Source organism: Aulonocara stuartgranti (assembly GCF_965226115.1).
Source record: "Aulonocara stuartgranti genome assembly, chromosome: 4".
Classification (NCBI taxonomy): Eukaryota; Metazoa; Chordata; class Actinopteri; order Cichliformes; family Cichlidae; genus Aulonocara; species Aulonocara stuartgranti.
This window is the reverse complement of record NC_138942.1, coordinates 15,261,843-15,276,664: the sequence shown is the minus strand read 5'-3', so window position 1 is coordinate 15,276,664 and position 14,822 is coordinate 15,261,843. Positions and strand designations below refer to the sequence as shown.

The 14,822-nt window shown below is 46.1% G+C and overlaps 2 protein-coding genes across 3 annotated transcripts in view; one reads left to right on the top strand and one right to left on the bottom strand.

Annotated features, from left to right (window-relative positions):
- Positions 1-14,822, bottom strand: part of LOC309705469 (nuclear GTPase SLIP-GC-like) — a 154,780-nt gene that overhangs the window by 77,809 nt on the left and 62,149 nt on the right. The gene's annotated exons all lie outside the window — the stretch shown is intronic.
- On the top strand, positions 10,645-14,201 carry LOC309705495 (uncharacterized protein). Its single transcript, XM_082531378.1, has 6 exons — positions 10,645-11,582; positions 12,421-12,659; positions 12,757-12,868; positions 13,183-13,271; positions 13,385-13,545; positions 13,709-14,201. Exons 3-6 carry the CDS (start codon positions 12,813-12,815, stop codon positions 13,736-13,738), a joined length of 336 nt encoding a protein of 111 aa, XP_082387504.1. The 5' UTR covers positions 10,645-11,582; positions 12,421-12,659; positions 12,757-12,812; the 3' UTR covers positions 13,739-14,201.

The following is a 14,822-nucleotide window of genomic DNA, read 5'->3' as shown; positions in this document are numbered from 1 at the left end:
CAGGGAGAAACATGGGTGTGCCATGGGCTCCCCAGTTTCACCCATTGTGGCCAATTTGTATATGGAAGAAGTGGAAAAGAGGGCTTTGTTATTCTACCCTGGAACACCACCAAGCCATTGGTTCAGATATGTGGATGACACCTGGGTGAAAATCAAATCTCAGCACGTACCACATTTCACAGATCACATCAACTCGGTGGACCAACACATCAAATTCACCAGGGAGGATATGAAAAGTGCCAGGTTAGCCTTCTTAGACTGTGAGAGCTGATGCGTACCGTAAACCTACGCATACAGATCAGTATTTAAGGTTTGACTCTCATCATCCACTGGAGCATAAACTGGGTGTCATTTTACAATATGTACCAGTACAGACTTGCCCCTGACGGTTAAGTTGTCCTGGGGCAGGAACCATTTTTCCTTGGCTTGGCTTCAAGACTCTAGAATCAGAATCAGAATCAGATCAGAATCAGAATGGGTTTATTGCCAGATGTTGAGGTTTACAACATTAGGAATTTGCTGCGGTGCTTCAGTGCAAACAATAAGAATTAAAGTGCTATGTAGAAAGAAAGATATGTGCATGAGATATACATTAGATATATACATGAGAATAAGAATTTAAGAGTGCTACGTAGAAGGATATATACATGAGTGCAGGTGGTGATCAGTGCCAGACATGAAATGATGCAGTGACACAGCGTAGGGTCATGTGTGAGTGGCGGGGACAGTCATGTGGTTATTGTTCATGTGTCCAACAGCAGAGGGGAAGAAACTGTTCTTGTGGCGAGAGGTTCTGGTGCGAATGGACCGGAGCCTCCTGCCTGAGGGGAGCAGGTCAAACAGACTGTGTCCAGGGTGGGAAGGGTCAGCTGAGATCCGGGCTGCACGCCGCAGTGTCCTGGAGGTGTACAGGTCCTGCAGAGATGGGAGTCTGCAGCCAATCACCTTCTCAGCAGAGCGCACAACACGCTGCAGTCTCTGTTTGTCCCTGACAGTGGCTCCAGCGTACCACACGGTGATGGAGGAGGTGAGGATGGACTCGATGATTGCGGTGTAGAATTGCATCATCGTCCGTGTTGGCAGGTTGAATTTCTTCAGCTGCCTCAGGAAGTACATCCTCTGCTGGGCTTTCTTGATGACGGAGGTGATGGTGGGCTCCCACTTCAGGTCCTGGGTGATGGTGGTACCCAGGAAGCGGAATGAGTCCACAGAGGTGATGGGGGTGTCAGTCAGGATGATGGGGGGGAGTGGGGCTGTGTGCTTCCTGAAGTCCACAATAATCTCCACTGTCTTCTGGGCATTCAGCACCAGGTTGTTGTGGCTGCACCAGGACACCAGACGTTCAACCTCTCTCCTGTAGGCAGACTCGTCCCCGTCCGAGATGAGTCCAATAACGGTGGTGTCATCTGCAAACTTGATTAGCTTGACAGACTGGTGGGTGGAGGTGCAGCAGTTGGTGTACAGGGAGAAGAGCAGAGGAGAAAGAACACAGCCCTGAGGGGAGCCGGTGCTGATGGTCCGGGAGTCCGAGACATTCTTCCCCAGCCTCACGTGCTGCTTCCTGTCCGTCAGGAAGTCAGTGATCCACCGGCAGATGGGATCAGGCACATTCATCTGGGAAAGCTTGCCTCGGAGATGGTCTGGAAGGATGGTGTTGAAGGCAGAGCTGAAGTCCACAAACAGGATCCTGGCGTAGGTTCCTGGGGAGTCCAGATGCTGCAGGATGAAGTGTAGGGCCATGTTGATGGCGTCGTCTACAGACCTGTTGGCTCTATATGCAAACTGCAGGGGGTCCAGGAGGGGGGCCGTGAGGGTCTTGAGATGGGAGAGAACTAGGCGCTCAAATGACTTCATGACCACAGATGTCAGAGCCACGGGTCTGTAGTCATTTAGTCCAGTGATCCTAGGTTTCTTGGGGACAGGGATTATGGTAGAGGACTTGAAGCAGGCAGGCACATGACATGCCTGCAGTGAGGAGTTGAAGATGCCAGAAAACACTGGGGCCAGCTCGTTTGCACAGTGTCTGAGTGTGGCAGGAGACACACCGTCTGGGCCGGGAGCTTTTCGAGCATTCAGACTCCTAAACTGCTTCCTCACATCTGCTTCATGAATATGAAGAGTTGTGGTCGGAGGAGGTGGTGTGAAATCCTCTTTTGTGTGGGGTGAGGGGGCGGGTGTTGTAGGTGAACAGTTTGAAGGTGGTGATGGCTCTATGGAGGGGGGAGAGGTGGGGGAATGAGTGTCCAAAGTGTCTCTATTGTTGGGGTCGTTGGAGGTGTGAAGGCTGCCTGATGGCTCGTCAAAACGACAGTAGAAGTCGTTTAGGGTGTTGGCCAAGAGCAAGTCGTCAGTGGAGTGGGGGGTTTTAGGCTTGTAGTTGGTGATATTCCTAAAGCCTTTCCACACAGAGGCCGAGTCATTCTCTGATATCTGCTGCTGCATCTTCTCAGAGTGCTGATGTTTGGCAATGTCCACTTCCTTAGTGAACTTGTACTTGGCCTCTCTGTAGCAGTCCCTGTCTCCGCTTCTGAACGCCTTACTCTTTTCCAGCCACAGCTTTTTGAGTTTAGGGGTAAACCAGGGTTTGTCATTGTTATAACTCACCCTGGTGCGTGATGGCACAATGCTGTCCTCACAGAAGTGGATATAGGAGGTGACAGTGTCCGTAAACTCGTCCAAGCTGTTAGAAGCAGCCTTCAAAGTGTCCCAGTCTGTGGTCTCCAAACACGTGCGAAGCTCCTCCACAGCCTCGTTGCTCCACAGTTTTTTGGTCCTCACGACAGGTTTGGAGAGCTTCAGCCTCTGTCTGTACGCGGGGATTAGGTGGATCATGACGTGATCAGAAAGTCCGAGTGAAGCGCGGGGCACCGCGCGATAGGCCCCGCTGATCGTGCTGTAGCAGTGATCCAATGTCCTCTCCTCTCTGGTCGGGCATTTAATATACTGTTTGTATTTCGGAAGCTCATGGCTCAGATTGGCTTTGTTAAAGTCCCCAAGAGCAATGATGAGAGAGTCCGGGTATGTCCGCTCCGTGTGGAGAATCTGCTCTGCGAGTGCGCACTGAGCTGCTCGCGCATCCGCGTCTGGCGGGATGTAAACAGCGGCCAGGATGAATGAAGCAAACTCCCGCGGAGAATAAAACGGTTTGCAGTGAATGAAAAGATATTCCAGAGAGGGAGAGCAGTGCTGAGCAATCACTGTTACATCTGTGCACCAGCCACTATTGATGTAGAAGCAGACGCCTCCACCTTTGGTTTTACCGGAGAGAGCGGCCTGCCGGTCCGCGCGCAGCAGATGAAAGCCCCCCAGCTTGAGCGCGCAGTCCGGGATGTCCTCACTGAGCCACGACTCCGTAAAACATAAGACACAGGAGGAGGCAAAGTCTCTGTTCATGCTTCTCATCAGGGCCAGTTCGTCTATCTTATTCCAGAGTGAGCGTACATTAGAGAGGAAGATCCCAGGAAGGGCCGTTCTCAGTCCGCGTTTCCTCAAACGCACGAGTACGCCGGCTCGCTTACCTCTCTTTCGACGTCTCACTTTCCTGATCAGAGTCAGCAGTAAATCTGCCGCAGATGCGACAAATATTGGATATAAATCCACAGGCGTTGTAGTCCTGCAGTTAAGGAGCTCTTCTCTGGTGTAAGAATATCCAGAGGAGTTCCCAGACACAGAGGAAATGCACAAAAACAAGACAAAAGTAACGCACTGAAGCACCAGGGCATCCATGCGCGGCGCCATCTTGGTTTCTTCAGGATAGGATAGGAATACTGGATGTATGTAAATAACTTCTGGCCACTATATTCCAGAAATTACATAAAGGGAAACAGAAAATGAAAAAAAAAAGTGATAAAATCCCACACCTGTGTTTCACATCTGTTGGTAGTTGGGTTTTTTACTTCTGCTGCATCTTGATGCATGCTCAGTCATCCGACAGAGACTTACAATGCTTCTAGGTGAAAATACTCTTAAAAAGGTGTTTGACTTTACTGAGAAGGCTCATCTAGCACAGCACAAGAAGTCTAAGACCAAGCAACAAGGGAAGTTTGACTTACTTGGTATACGTCGGAAACCACCACAAAATGCAGAGAGTGGCCAGAAGAGAGAAGGATGCGACATCGAGGATGTGGACAAGTGGGTGAAGAATTAGTCTGACAAGCAGCTCACCCAAACAGAGAAAAACATCCTTGTTAAAGGGTTGAATTTTGCTGTCACACCGAGACAAATCCCGCTAGTGAAACTGATCAAAGCCACAGAAACAGCAATTTGAAACAACAATATTGCAGAAGTGGAAGCAGAGCAACTACGGACGAAAGTTTGGGTCTGTCTCAGTGTGTTTGCTTTTGGAACTGTGTCTTCATTCCACCGACTTCACATACAAGGGTCAGTACTACAGGGAGAAACATGGGTGTGCCATGGGCTCCCCAGTTTCACCCATTGTGGCCAATTTGTATATGGAAGAAGTGGAAAAGAGGGCTTTGTTATTCTACCCTGGAACACCACCAAGCCATTGGTTCAGATATGTGGATGACACCTGGGTGAAAATCAAATCTCAGCACGTACCACATTTCACAGATCACATCAACTCGGTGGACCAACACATCAAATTCACCAGGGAGGATATGAAAAGTGCCAGGTTAGCCTTCTTAGACTGTGAGAGCTGATGCGTACCGTAAACCTACGCATACAGATCAGTATTTAAGGTTTGACTCTCATCATCCACTGGAGCATAAACTGGGTGTCATTAGGACGCTACAACACAGAGCGAACACCATCCCCACAGACACAGCGGCCAGGGAAGAAGAAGAACACCACATCAAGAAAGCCCTGAGTAAATGTGGTTATTCCAGCTGGACTTTTGTCAAAGCTGGGAAGGCGCCAAAAGAAAGCTCCAGCCGATCCAGGAGAGAAGGACAACCGCTGCCTAAGCAAAAACCTGTAGTGATCCCGTATGTGTCAGGAGTATTGGAGCAGTTGAGACGCCATCCATCTTCCATCCATCTTCATCCGCTTTTTCTGGGGCCGGGTCGCGGGGGCAGCAGCCTAAGCAGAGAAGCCCAGACCTCCCTCTCCCCAGCCACCTCCTCCAGCTTATCCGGGGGAACACCAAGGCGTTCCCAGGCCAGCCGAGAGATATAATCTCTCCAGCGTGTCCTGGGACTGCCCCGGGGCCTCCTCCCAGTGGGACATGCCCGGAACACCTCACCCCGGAGGCGCCCAGGAGGCATCCTTGTCAGATGCCCGAACCACCTCAGCTGGCTCCTTTCGATGTGGAGGAGCAGCGGCTCTACTCTGAGCCCCTCCCGGATGGCCGAACTTCTCACCCTATCTCTAAGGGAGAGGCCAGCCACCCTTCGGAGGAAGCTCATTTCTGCCGCTTGTATCCGTGATCTCGTTCTTTCGGTCACTACCCACAGCTCGTGGCTATAGGTGAGGGTAGGGACGTAGATCGACCGGTAAATTGAGAGCTTCGCTTTTACACTCAGCTCCCTCTTCACCACGACAGACCGGTGCAGCGTCTGCATTACTGCAGCTGCAGCCCCAATCCGTCTGTCAATCTCCGGCTCCCTTCTCCCATCACTCGCGAACAAGACCCCGAGATACTTGAACTCCTCCACTTGGGGCAGGAACTCATCCCCGACCCGGAGTGGGCACTCCAGCCTTTTCCGGCTGAGAACCATGGCCTCAGATTTGGAGGTGCTGATCTTCATTCCCGCTGCTTCACACTCGGCTGCAAACCGTTCCAGTGCGAGCTGGAGGCCTTCACCCGATGAAGCCAACAGAACCACATCATCCGCGAAAAGCAGAGGTGAGATTCTGAGGCTGAGATTCTGAGGCCACCGAAGTGAAAGCCCCCTGCCACTTGGCTACGCCTAGAAATCCTGTCCATAAAAATTATCAACAGAATCGGTGACAAAGGGCAGCCCTGGCGGAGCACATCACCCACTGGGAACGAGTCCAACTTATTGCCGGCAATGCGAACCAAGCTCTTGCAACGGTTGTATAGGGATCAAATGGCCCGTAGCAATGGGCCAGACACCCCATACTCCCGCAGCACCTCCCACCCCGAGGGACACGGTCGAATGCCTTCTCCAAGTCCACAAAACACATGTAGACTGGTTGGACAAACTCCCATGCACCCTCAAGTATCCTTGAGAGGATAAAGAGCTGGTCCAGTGTTCCGCGACCAGGACAAAAACCGCATTGTTCCTCCTGTCTCTGAGGTTCGACTAGCGGACGAACTCTCCTTTCCAGCACCCTGGCATAGACTTTCCAAGAGAGGCTGAGGAGTGTGATCCCCCTGTAGTTGGAACACACCCTCCGGTCTCCAAGCCGCATTCCGCTTGGCCTGTCGATACCTGTCAGCTGTCTCTGGAGTCCCACAGGCTAACCAAGCCCGATAGGACTCCTTCTTCAGCCTGGTGGCTCCCCTCACCTCTGGTGTCCACCATTTGGTTCGGGGATTACCACCACGGCAAGCACCAACCACCTTGCGGCCCCAGCTCAATGCAGCAGCTTCGGCAATGGAGACGCTAAACATGGTCCATTCGGACTCAATGTCCCCAGTCTCCCTCAGAATGCTGTTGAAGCTCTGCCGGAGGTGTGTGTTGAAGATCTCGCGGACTGGGGCCTCTGCTAGACGTTCCCAGCACACCCTCACTACGCGTTTAGGTGCACCAGGTCTGTCCAGCATCCTCCCCCGCCACCTGATCCAACTCACCGCCAGGTGGTGATCAGTTGACAGCTCAGCCCCTCTCTTTACCCGAGTGTCCAGAACATATGGTCGCAGGTCTGGTGATACGATTACAAAATCGATCATCGACCTGCGGCCTAGAGCGTCCTGGTGCCACGTGCACTTATGGACACTCTTATATTCGAACAGGGTGTTCGTTATGGCCAAACTGTGATTTGCATAGAAGTCCAATAACAAAACACCGCTCGGGTTCAGATCAGGGAGGCCGTTCCTCCCAATCACGCCCCTCCAGGACTCGCTGTTGTTACCCACATGAGCATTGAAGTCTCCCAGCAGGACAACAGAGTCTCCACCTCCCAGCCCATTGTTCTTTCAGTTGGCTGGTTTCAGTCATTATGCAAATGTACTGTTTATAAGATTGGGTGAACCTGCAGTCAGCTGAGACTGCAGAAGTCACTTGGATGAGTGAAGAAACGTTTCTTCCACAAAACGTTATGTCCAGATGAACAGAATCAACTGTTGGAGCTTCTGCTGCATCTTCATAGTTGTGCGGGAGATTCACCAACCCTAAAGAAGTCCAAAAGAAGTCCAAATACACCACTGATCACTGGTTCTCAACAGCATTAATCTAAAACACATACTTCCATGGTTGTCTTAATACTTTTTCCTGTCCAGAGGCCTCTGTGTCATGTGAATTTCCAAAGCTAACTCAAGGACCATCATATGATTAGCAGCGCTGCCTAAAGTTTTAGTGGTGAAAGATTTGCATTAAAGAGTAAAAACTCCAGTTAACAGGTCAGGGCATGTTGTGTCACGCTGTTGCTACTTCAGTTTCTCAGAGAGCCTCACCCTCTTCTCTGCGGTGTTTCTGTACCAGCTCGTAGAAGGAAGAAAAAAAAAACAAACACGCTATGAGGACTTTAAATACATTAAAATCAGGGTGTGTCTGAAGACTACTACTTTTATGAACATGTGACTAAAATTATGTTAGAATTGTGATTAATTATCTGTTTTTAAAAAAGCGTTTAAAGCTTTGCAGACACTGAGTTGAGAAAGAATGACTACAATGTATACTGGTACCGTACTGGTACAGTAATTACTGGACCCTGACAGTTAACAGCATGCCAGTTTGTAAACAAACATCTTTATACGTCGAAAGCAGGTTATACTGGAAGACTGCTACTTTTATTAATATGTGACAGATGATGTTAGAATTATAAATAATTATAATAAAAATGTTTAAACCTTGGTGGACAATGCACTGAGAAAGAATGATTATCAACAAAATGACTTCACGCAAAGGATGTGTTATAAAAGATGTTTTACAATCTGTACCAGTACAGACTTGCCCCTGACGGTTAAGTTTTTTCACCTCGTGTTCCTCCCATCTTCTGTCTCAAATTCCATAGAAGATGCAAAGGCATTACGAAGAAGCTTTAGCATATGGCATGTATCCAGGATCACATGCACTTTTTAGGTCCATGAGGAGCAAGGCCTGGATGGCGAGAGCGTCAATTTCACCAGTGCATATATCTACTGGTTCCCTGTCATCTTGTGGATGTAAATTTCATCCATCATTAGAGCACACACCTTTTCCTTTCCTTGTTCTCTGTTTGCCTATACATGACTTTGTAGTTCTTTAAAAGATGCTACAGTAAAGCTAGGATCAAATGAGACACTACTGTACCAATTGCAGATGGTGTGACTGGGTGGGAGCGCTTTATTAAAATTCTCATTCCCATACTCATATGCCTTTGGGGTATGGTGGCAAAAGTGCAGTGTGGTGGAAAACTGCTCCTCAGAGTACTTAGCTGACTTTTTACCCTCTTGTATTTAACGCAATATGTGTTTTGGCACTTCATTGATTGACTCAGGCAAAGATGCACACTGATTTGATATCAACAGCTTTTAGTTCTTTGATGACACTTTTTAACTTTTGTCTTTAAACGCATAGACCAGGTAGGCAACTCCAGGCCTCAAGTGCGAGTGTCCTGCAGGTTTTAGATATCACTCTGTGTCAACAGACCTGAATCAAATGATTAGTTCATTACCAGGCCTCTGGAGAACTTCAAGTCATGTTGAGGAGGTCATTTAGCCATTTAAATCAGCTGTGATGGATCAAAGACAAATCTAAATGCCTGCAGGACACCAGCACTTGAGGCCTCGAGTTGCCCAGACCTGGCATAGACCTTTGGCATTGCAATCTCAGCTATTTCATGTATGTTGTGTTTACAAGGTTCTATAATAAAGGAAGCAAATTAGTACTTTGCTGTTACCCTGTCAGACCAGGGGTGCCACTAATGAGGCTGGGCAAGAGAGGGGAGAGAAGAAGAAAGTAGAGAGAGAGGTAAAAAGATGGAGTGCCGCTGTAAAGCCTGAAATAAAGTGTTGAACTCAGACGTCGTCTACCTGATTACAAACTCAACAAATTGGCGACGAGGATGAGCGCTTCAGTACCGAGCCCACCGCCCTTTTTGCAACGTGCAGGTGAGCCGCCGATACCGTTTATGACGTGGTGCAAATTCTTTGAGAACTACATGCTAGCGATAGATGCCACGGGAGAAACATGGCCGGAGAAACATGGGATCAGAGGGACAACGACTGTTCTACACACTGCTGAATCAAGGTACAACGTTTGCTGAAGCCATGACGGCGCTTGAAAACCATTTTGTCCCTAAAGTGAATGTAGTGGCATGCAGGCACACATTCAGACAGCGAGTTCAGCGGGCTGATGAAACTGTAACCCAGTATGTTGCCGCCCTCAGAGCGCTAGCTGTGCCATTGTGGTTTTGGAGTAATGGAGGGTGAAATGATTCGGGATCAACTTGTTGCTAATGCTAATCTCAGTGTTGTTAACCCTCTCAGGCTCAAATTAAGTTTTTTGTTGCTAATGCACAACCAAGTCCTGCAGTGGTACTTCTGAGTAAAAAAAACTGATAAAATATGTATGTGGGGTAATCAGGTTGTTAGTTTTTAACTGTCTCAAATCGGCAACGTCTGCCTTGAGAGGGTTAAAGATAAATTGCTGCTGGAGGAGGACCTTACATTGGACAAGGCAGTTACTATTACGTGTCAGGTGGAGGCTGCGGTAAGGAATGCTACACTCCTCTCTACTGCGCCCACAGCCCAGACTGCTGCAGTACAAGCTGTGGAGGTGAAGGACGCACGTCTTCAGGGAAAAAGAGGAGCGCGACCAGCTCAAGCCCGTAGACCTACATCTAAAGAATGGCACAAAAAGGCAAATGATAAAGAGTAACAGCGTCATTGTTTCAGATGTGGATCTGAGAAACACCTGGCTAATGATAAAAACTGTCCAGCAGCAAAAGTAAAATGTGATGAATGCAACAAAAAAGGGCACTTCGCCAGAGTTTGTAAATCAGCTGTAGTAGTGGTCAGGGAAGTAGTTGTTCCCGAGTTTACAGTCTTATGTGTTGATGATCACAAACTGATGACTGCAGCATGTGATAAGATTACATGCAAAATGAACATTGAAACACCACAGGGAAACTCTCAGGTTCTGGAGTTAATTGTGGATACAGGAGCTTCAGTATCTATCCTTCCAGAAGCCATCTACTAATAACATTTTCCACCCTGTGCTTTGACTGAACTGAAAGTTAAGCTTGTCACTTATGCAAAAGGTGACGTGCCTGTCATTGGCTGCCTACAGGCTTCAGTGAGGGTTGCAAACAATAACAGAACAGTGCCAGGATCATTCTTCATAGTTAATGATGGATCACCTTTGCTGGGGTTGAACTTAATTAAAGCACTTAACATTGATATCATTGCTGGAAAAGTCATCAACAAAGGAGAGGATCCTGCAAGAGGATCACCAGCCAGTAAACAAACATGCATGGTGAATAACATTGATTGTTCTTCTTCCCATCACCTCGGAGCTGTTAAAGGGTTCATCCACAAAGTTCAAGTGAACAAGACAGTACAGCCGGTTTGTCAAAAACTGCGGCATCTACCACTCAGCATACGTGAGGAGGTGTCAGCTGAATTTAAACGTCTACTCCAAGCAGACATCATCGAACCAGTGGATGCAGCTGAATGGGTGAGTCCTCTAGTGGTTGCAAGAAAAAGTAAGGGAGGCTTAAGACTTTGTGTGGATCTGCGTGAACCTAACAAGAGTGTGATCATGGACTGTTACCCTCTTCCTCACATGGAGGATTTGTTCACACAGCTGGCTGGGGCTACACATTATAGCCAGATTGATTTAAGTTCAGCTTATCATCAACTGCCTCTTCACCCTGATAGCCAAAGCCTCACAGCATTCATAACCCATGAAGGACTCTTCCAATTTACCCGAGTCCCATTTGGACTTGCTTCAGCCCCTTCTGCCTTCCAAAAGATGATGCAAACAGTCCTAAGAGACCAGACAGGAGTACAGAACTACTTGGATGACATAATAGTGTATGGACATTCCAGAGAAGAGCATGATGAATGATTACAGGCTGTCATCCCCCAGATAGCAAGGAGACATTGAACAGATGTTGATTTTCCATCTGAACCATCAGAATCGTCAGGATTGAAATGTCAACACAAAACCAATGTTGAAACAACATTGAAATACTGATGAAACCTTACACTGACATTGAAATAACATTGATTCACTGTTGTTCTGTCATCGTTGATTGTTGATCTATTTATAGTTGACAAGGTGACAACAATCACGTTGAAAAACCATCGATTTATGGTTGAGCGGGAAATTAAAGCTGCTACCACTTGGACTATTCCGCAGCACCCCTATCACATTGGTACATCCCTCCAGGTAACCATTGTCTTGGTTGTAGAGCTTGTAGAGCGGGACATTAGATTTACTCTCAGCGGAATTGACCGGAGAAGGCATCAGTTCATGCACTGCACTGGCCTGCACCACGATTAGTATAAGGTAAGAATGAATGACTTTTGTTCTATTAGTTATTTCCACGGTTGCATTTGAATAACAGTAAAACAAAAAAAAAAAAACTTGTTAATGTAAAGTTTCGGATAAAATGTGGGAGCCCGAAACTGTGTCTACTTTCATCTTACAATCCGGCAACAAATAAATTGCACTGCAAACAAAGTCTATCAACAAAGAAAACATTTTCGTTTCATACTTTTCCGTTATATTCCCTTACAAAGCTAGCTTTAACGCTTCGAGGGTTCCTTTGTTCTTGCCGTCGCCTCGGCGCTTGACCCAGACTTTCGCTCTGTAGTTGCTTTTTAGCATAGTACTACAAACAATTGTAAATCTGTGATATATGATTGATAAATGTAAAGGTAACTGTATAAATGTGTTCAATGACTTTGTTACTTTTAATGATTGGTGAGCACCCGCTTCGATTCGCACTCAATTCAAACTTTATGTTGCACGCTCACCTAACTTTACGCTGCACGCTCACCTAACTTGCGTTTGCACCTTTTGTCCACACGTAAACTGCGTTTAGCATTTACGTGTGGACGAGGAAGACGGAGAAAACGCAGTGTCAAAGGTGTGCGCCTATTTTGACGCCACACTGTGCGCCATGTTTTTGTCTCGGTGCCATGAATTCCTACAATGGCAGACTTAGACAAAATACTGTTAATTTTATTATCTTCAGTGTTTAAATGCTTACATATACGGGTTTGCTTGTAATTGTTGCCTATATACATTTTAAGCTATTATTTATTATTTAGTTCAATCAATAGATCAAGTTTTGTAGTGACTATGAAATATATTGTAATTATCTGTTTCCTGTTTATCCTAGACAGGGCAAAAAAGGACTCCAAATTAAAAAAAAGATAAAAATGAAAGACTGGTGCATTGTGCAGTTTAGCACTGGTGGTACAGAAATAGTCCCTAGATCATGGATAAATGGGGAGAAATTGTCATGGCCTCCATATCCTCCGTGAGACACATTCAGGATCCACGACACAGTAAAGAGGAGAGTTCATCCTGGTGCAACATGGCTCACCTATGCACCAGTCCGACTTCTGATAAGCCATGGTGGGTATCATCTGGATTGGTGTTGTATAAATGTAACAATAACAAGTTTTTCGTGTCCTAATTTATGTCTGGCCATACATTGTGTTTGTACTTCCAGACACATTTCACGAAGCAGAACGCAGTCTTCAGAAATATCTAAGTGAACACTGTGATATGTCTGACCTTCAGTCCGAAGCTGAAACTCAGACCAGTCATAAAAGAAAGCACAAGTAAAACTTTTTTTTATTTCACAAACATATCTTTGATTGCTAAGAATTTATGATCTTGTCTTTTATACATATCTGTGGTGCTTGCATACTGCAATATCACCACATAATATAGTCCAAAAAGTGGAAGCTTGTAAACTTTTTATAAATGCAAAGCCGTGTACACTTGTGCACTTCAAAAATTCCTTGTATACTGTACCTTCTTGCACATCTGTTTCCTGTGTGTGTTGTTATAAATCAAACTGTAACTTTAGGAAAAAATATTCCAAAAGCACATTTGTAATTACTTATGACCGCTTTCAACTTTTTTTCTTTAGACCAAATCCCCTGTACACATATAGTGACTCAGAGGATGAGCAGCCCACCAAAAAATGGTTTCCCCAGGCCCCTCGAGTGAAAATACCAGGTAATAAAATACTGTCTAGTGTCTTTGTACATATCTGTGTGTGACACAAGGAAACATTTGACAAGTTGTCTGTATTCTTAAATACTTAAAAAAAAAATTTCTTTTTCTGTCAGACCTGACGAGAGCTGTTAATGAACTCCGTGAGGAGGTCAGAGCCATCCGCAATGAATCGGTAGATGCTGGGGTACTGCCTCTGGATTTGCCCTTGCACAACATTGAGGAGCTAAACAATGCAGAGCCAGCTCTTCAATCACAAGAGGCAAATAAGGCAATGGTAAGTATATAAAGGTTATGTACACTTTGTAACTATAAATTGTAATAACTGTCAGATGTGATTTAAATACATAACAACGGCCTGTTGATTAAACACACAAGCACTTGCCTACACATTTAAGACATGAGACACGCTAATTCCATCTCTTAAAATGTGTCTATAGGTGAGACGCTTTGCCTTGATTGGAGCCTGACGCAGCAGTTAGGGGCAAACTCTATGTCCGAGTTTGTCTTTGCACAAGCAGTGCAGAAATGGCTCCGATACGCCCCAGATCATTTGGGTGGGTGCAGGACGCACATCATGCAAAAAAATTACAAACTTCTGTGAATCATATAAACGTAAATAGGAAACTGTCTTTTAATAAAGTATTTAGCAAACGAAACATGCCTATTGACCTTTTTTTGTTTATTTTTTTTCTCTCTTACATCACATGCAATGCTTTCTTATTTTAGGATATTAATATTGACATGATACATTGTGAGACATTTGGGTTTTTTTTATAAAGGGTGTCCAATTTAAGGAATAAGTACAATTATGTGTTTAGGTGGTTGAAGTATTGATGGAAACATGCAGTAGTTTAGTATTGGTTAAAATACCTATAAAGAAAGGTAGATTTCCAGTCATGATTTAACTGTTGTTTTAATAAAAAGCAACTGTGCGAAAGACGTGGAAAATCAACACCATAGCTCAACAGTGTTTCAATATCAGAATCTGACATTGTTTCAATGTCAGCAGTATTAGAAAATATAACGTTGAATCAACGTCAGGTTTCAACATTGATTCAACATCAAAACCTGACGTTGTTTCAACGTTAAAAAAGGGTGCAAGAGTGACGTTAGGTCAACGTCACACTTCAACGTTGATTCAATGACACAGCCTGATATTGACTCAACATTGTTTCAATGTTTCCTTGCTATCTGGGCCAACGCCTGAAGGATGTCGGTCTGCAGATCAACTTCAACAAAAGTTCATTTGGAAAGACATCTATTCTGTTCTTGGGACACGTCATTTCCAAGGATGGCCTAAGCCCCAGCCCAGACCACCTGACGGCCATCGCCAAAGCTCCTGCACCAAAAGACATGGCTGCTCTTTGTTCCTTCTTAGGCTTGACTTTGTGGTTCAGCAAATTCCTACCAAACTATACAACTGTGGTTGAACCACTCCATAAGCTACTTCGGACAAGTCAGACGGCTGAACTTCAATGGACTGATACAGCAAATGAAAGCTTCAACAAACTGAAGGAAATGCTACTAAAAAGCCCAGCACTGGCAATCTTC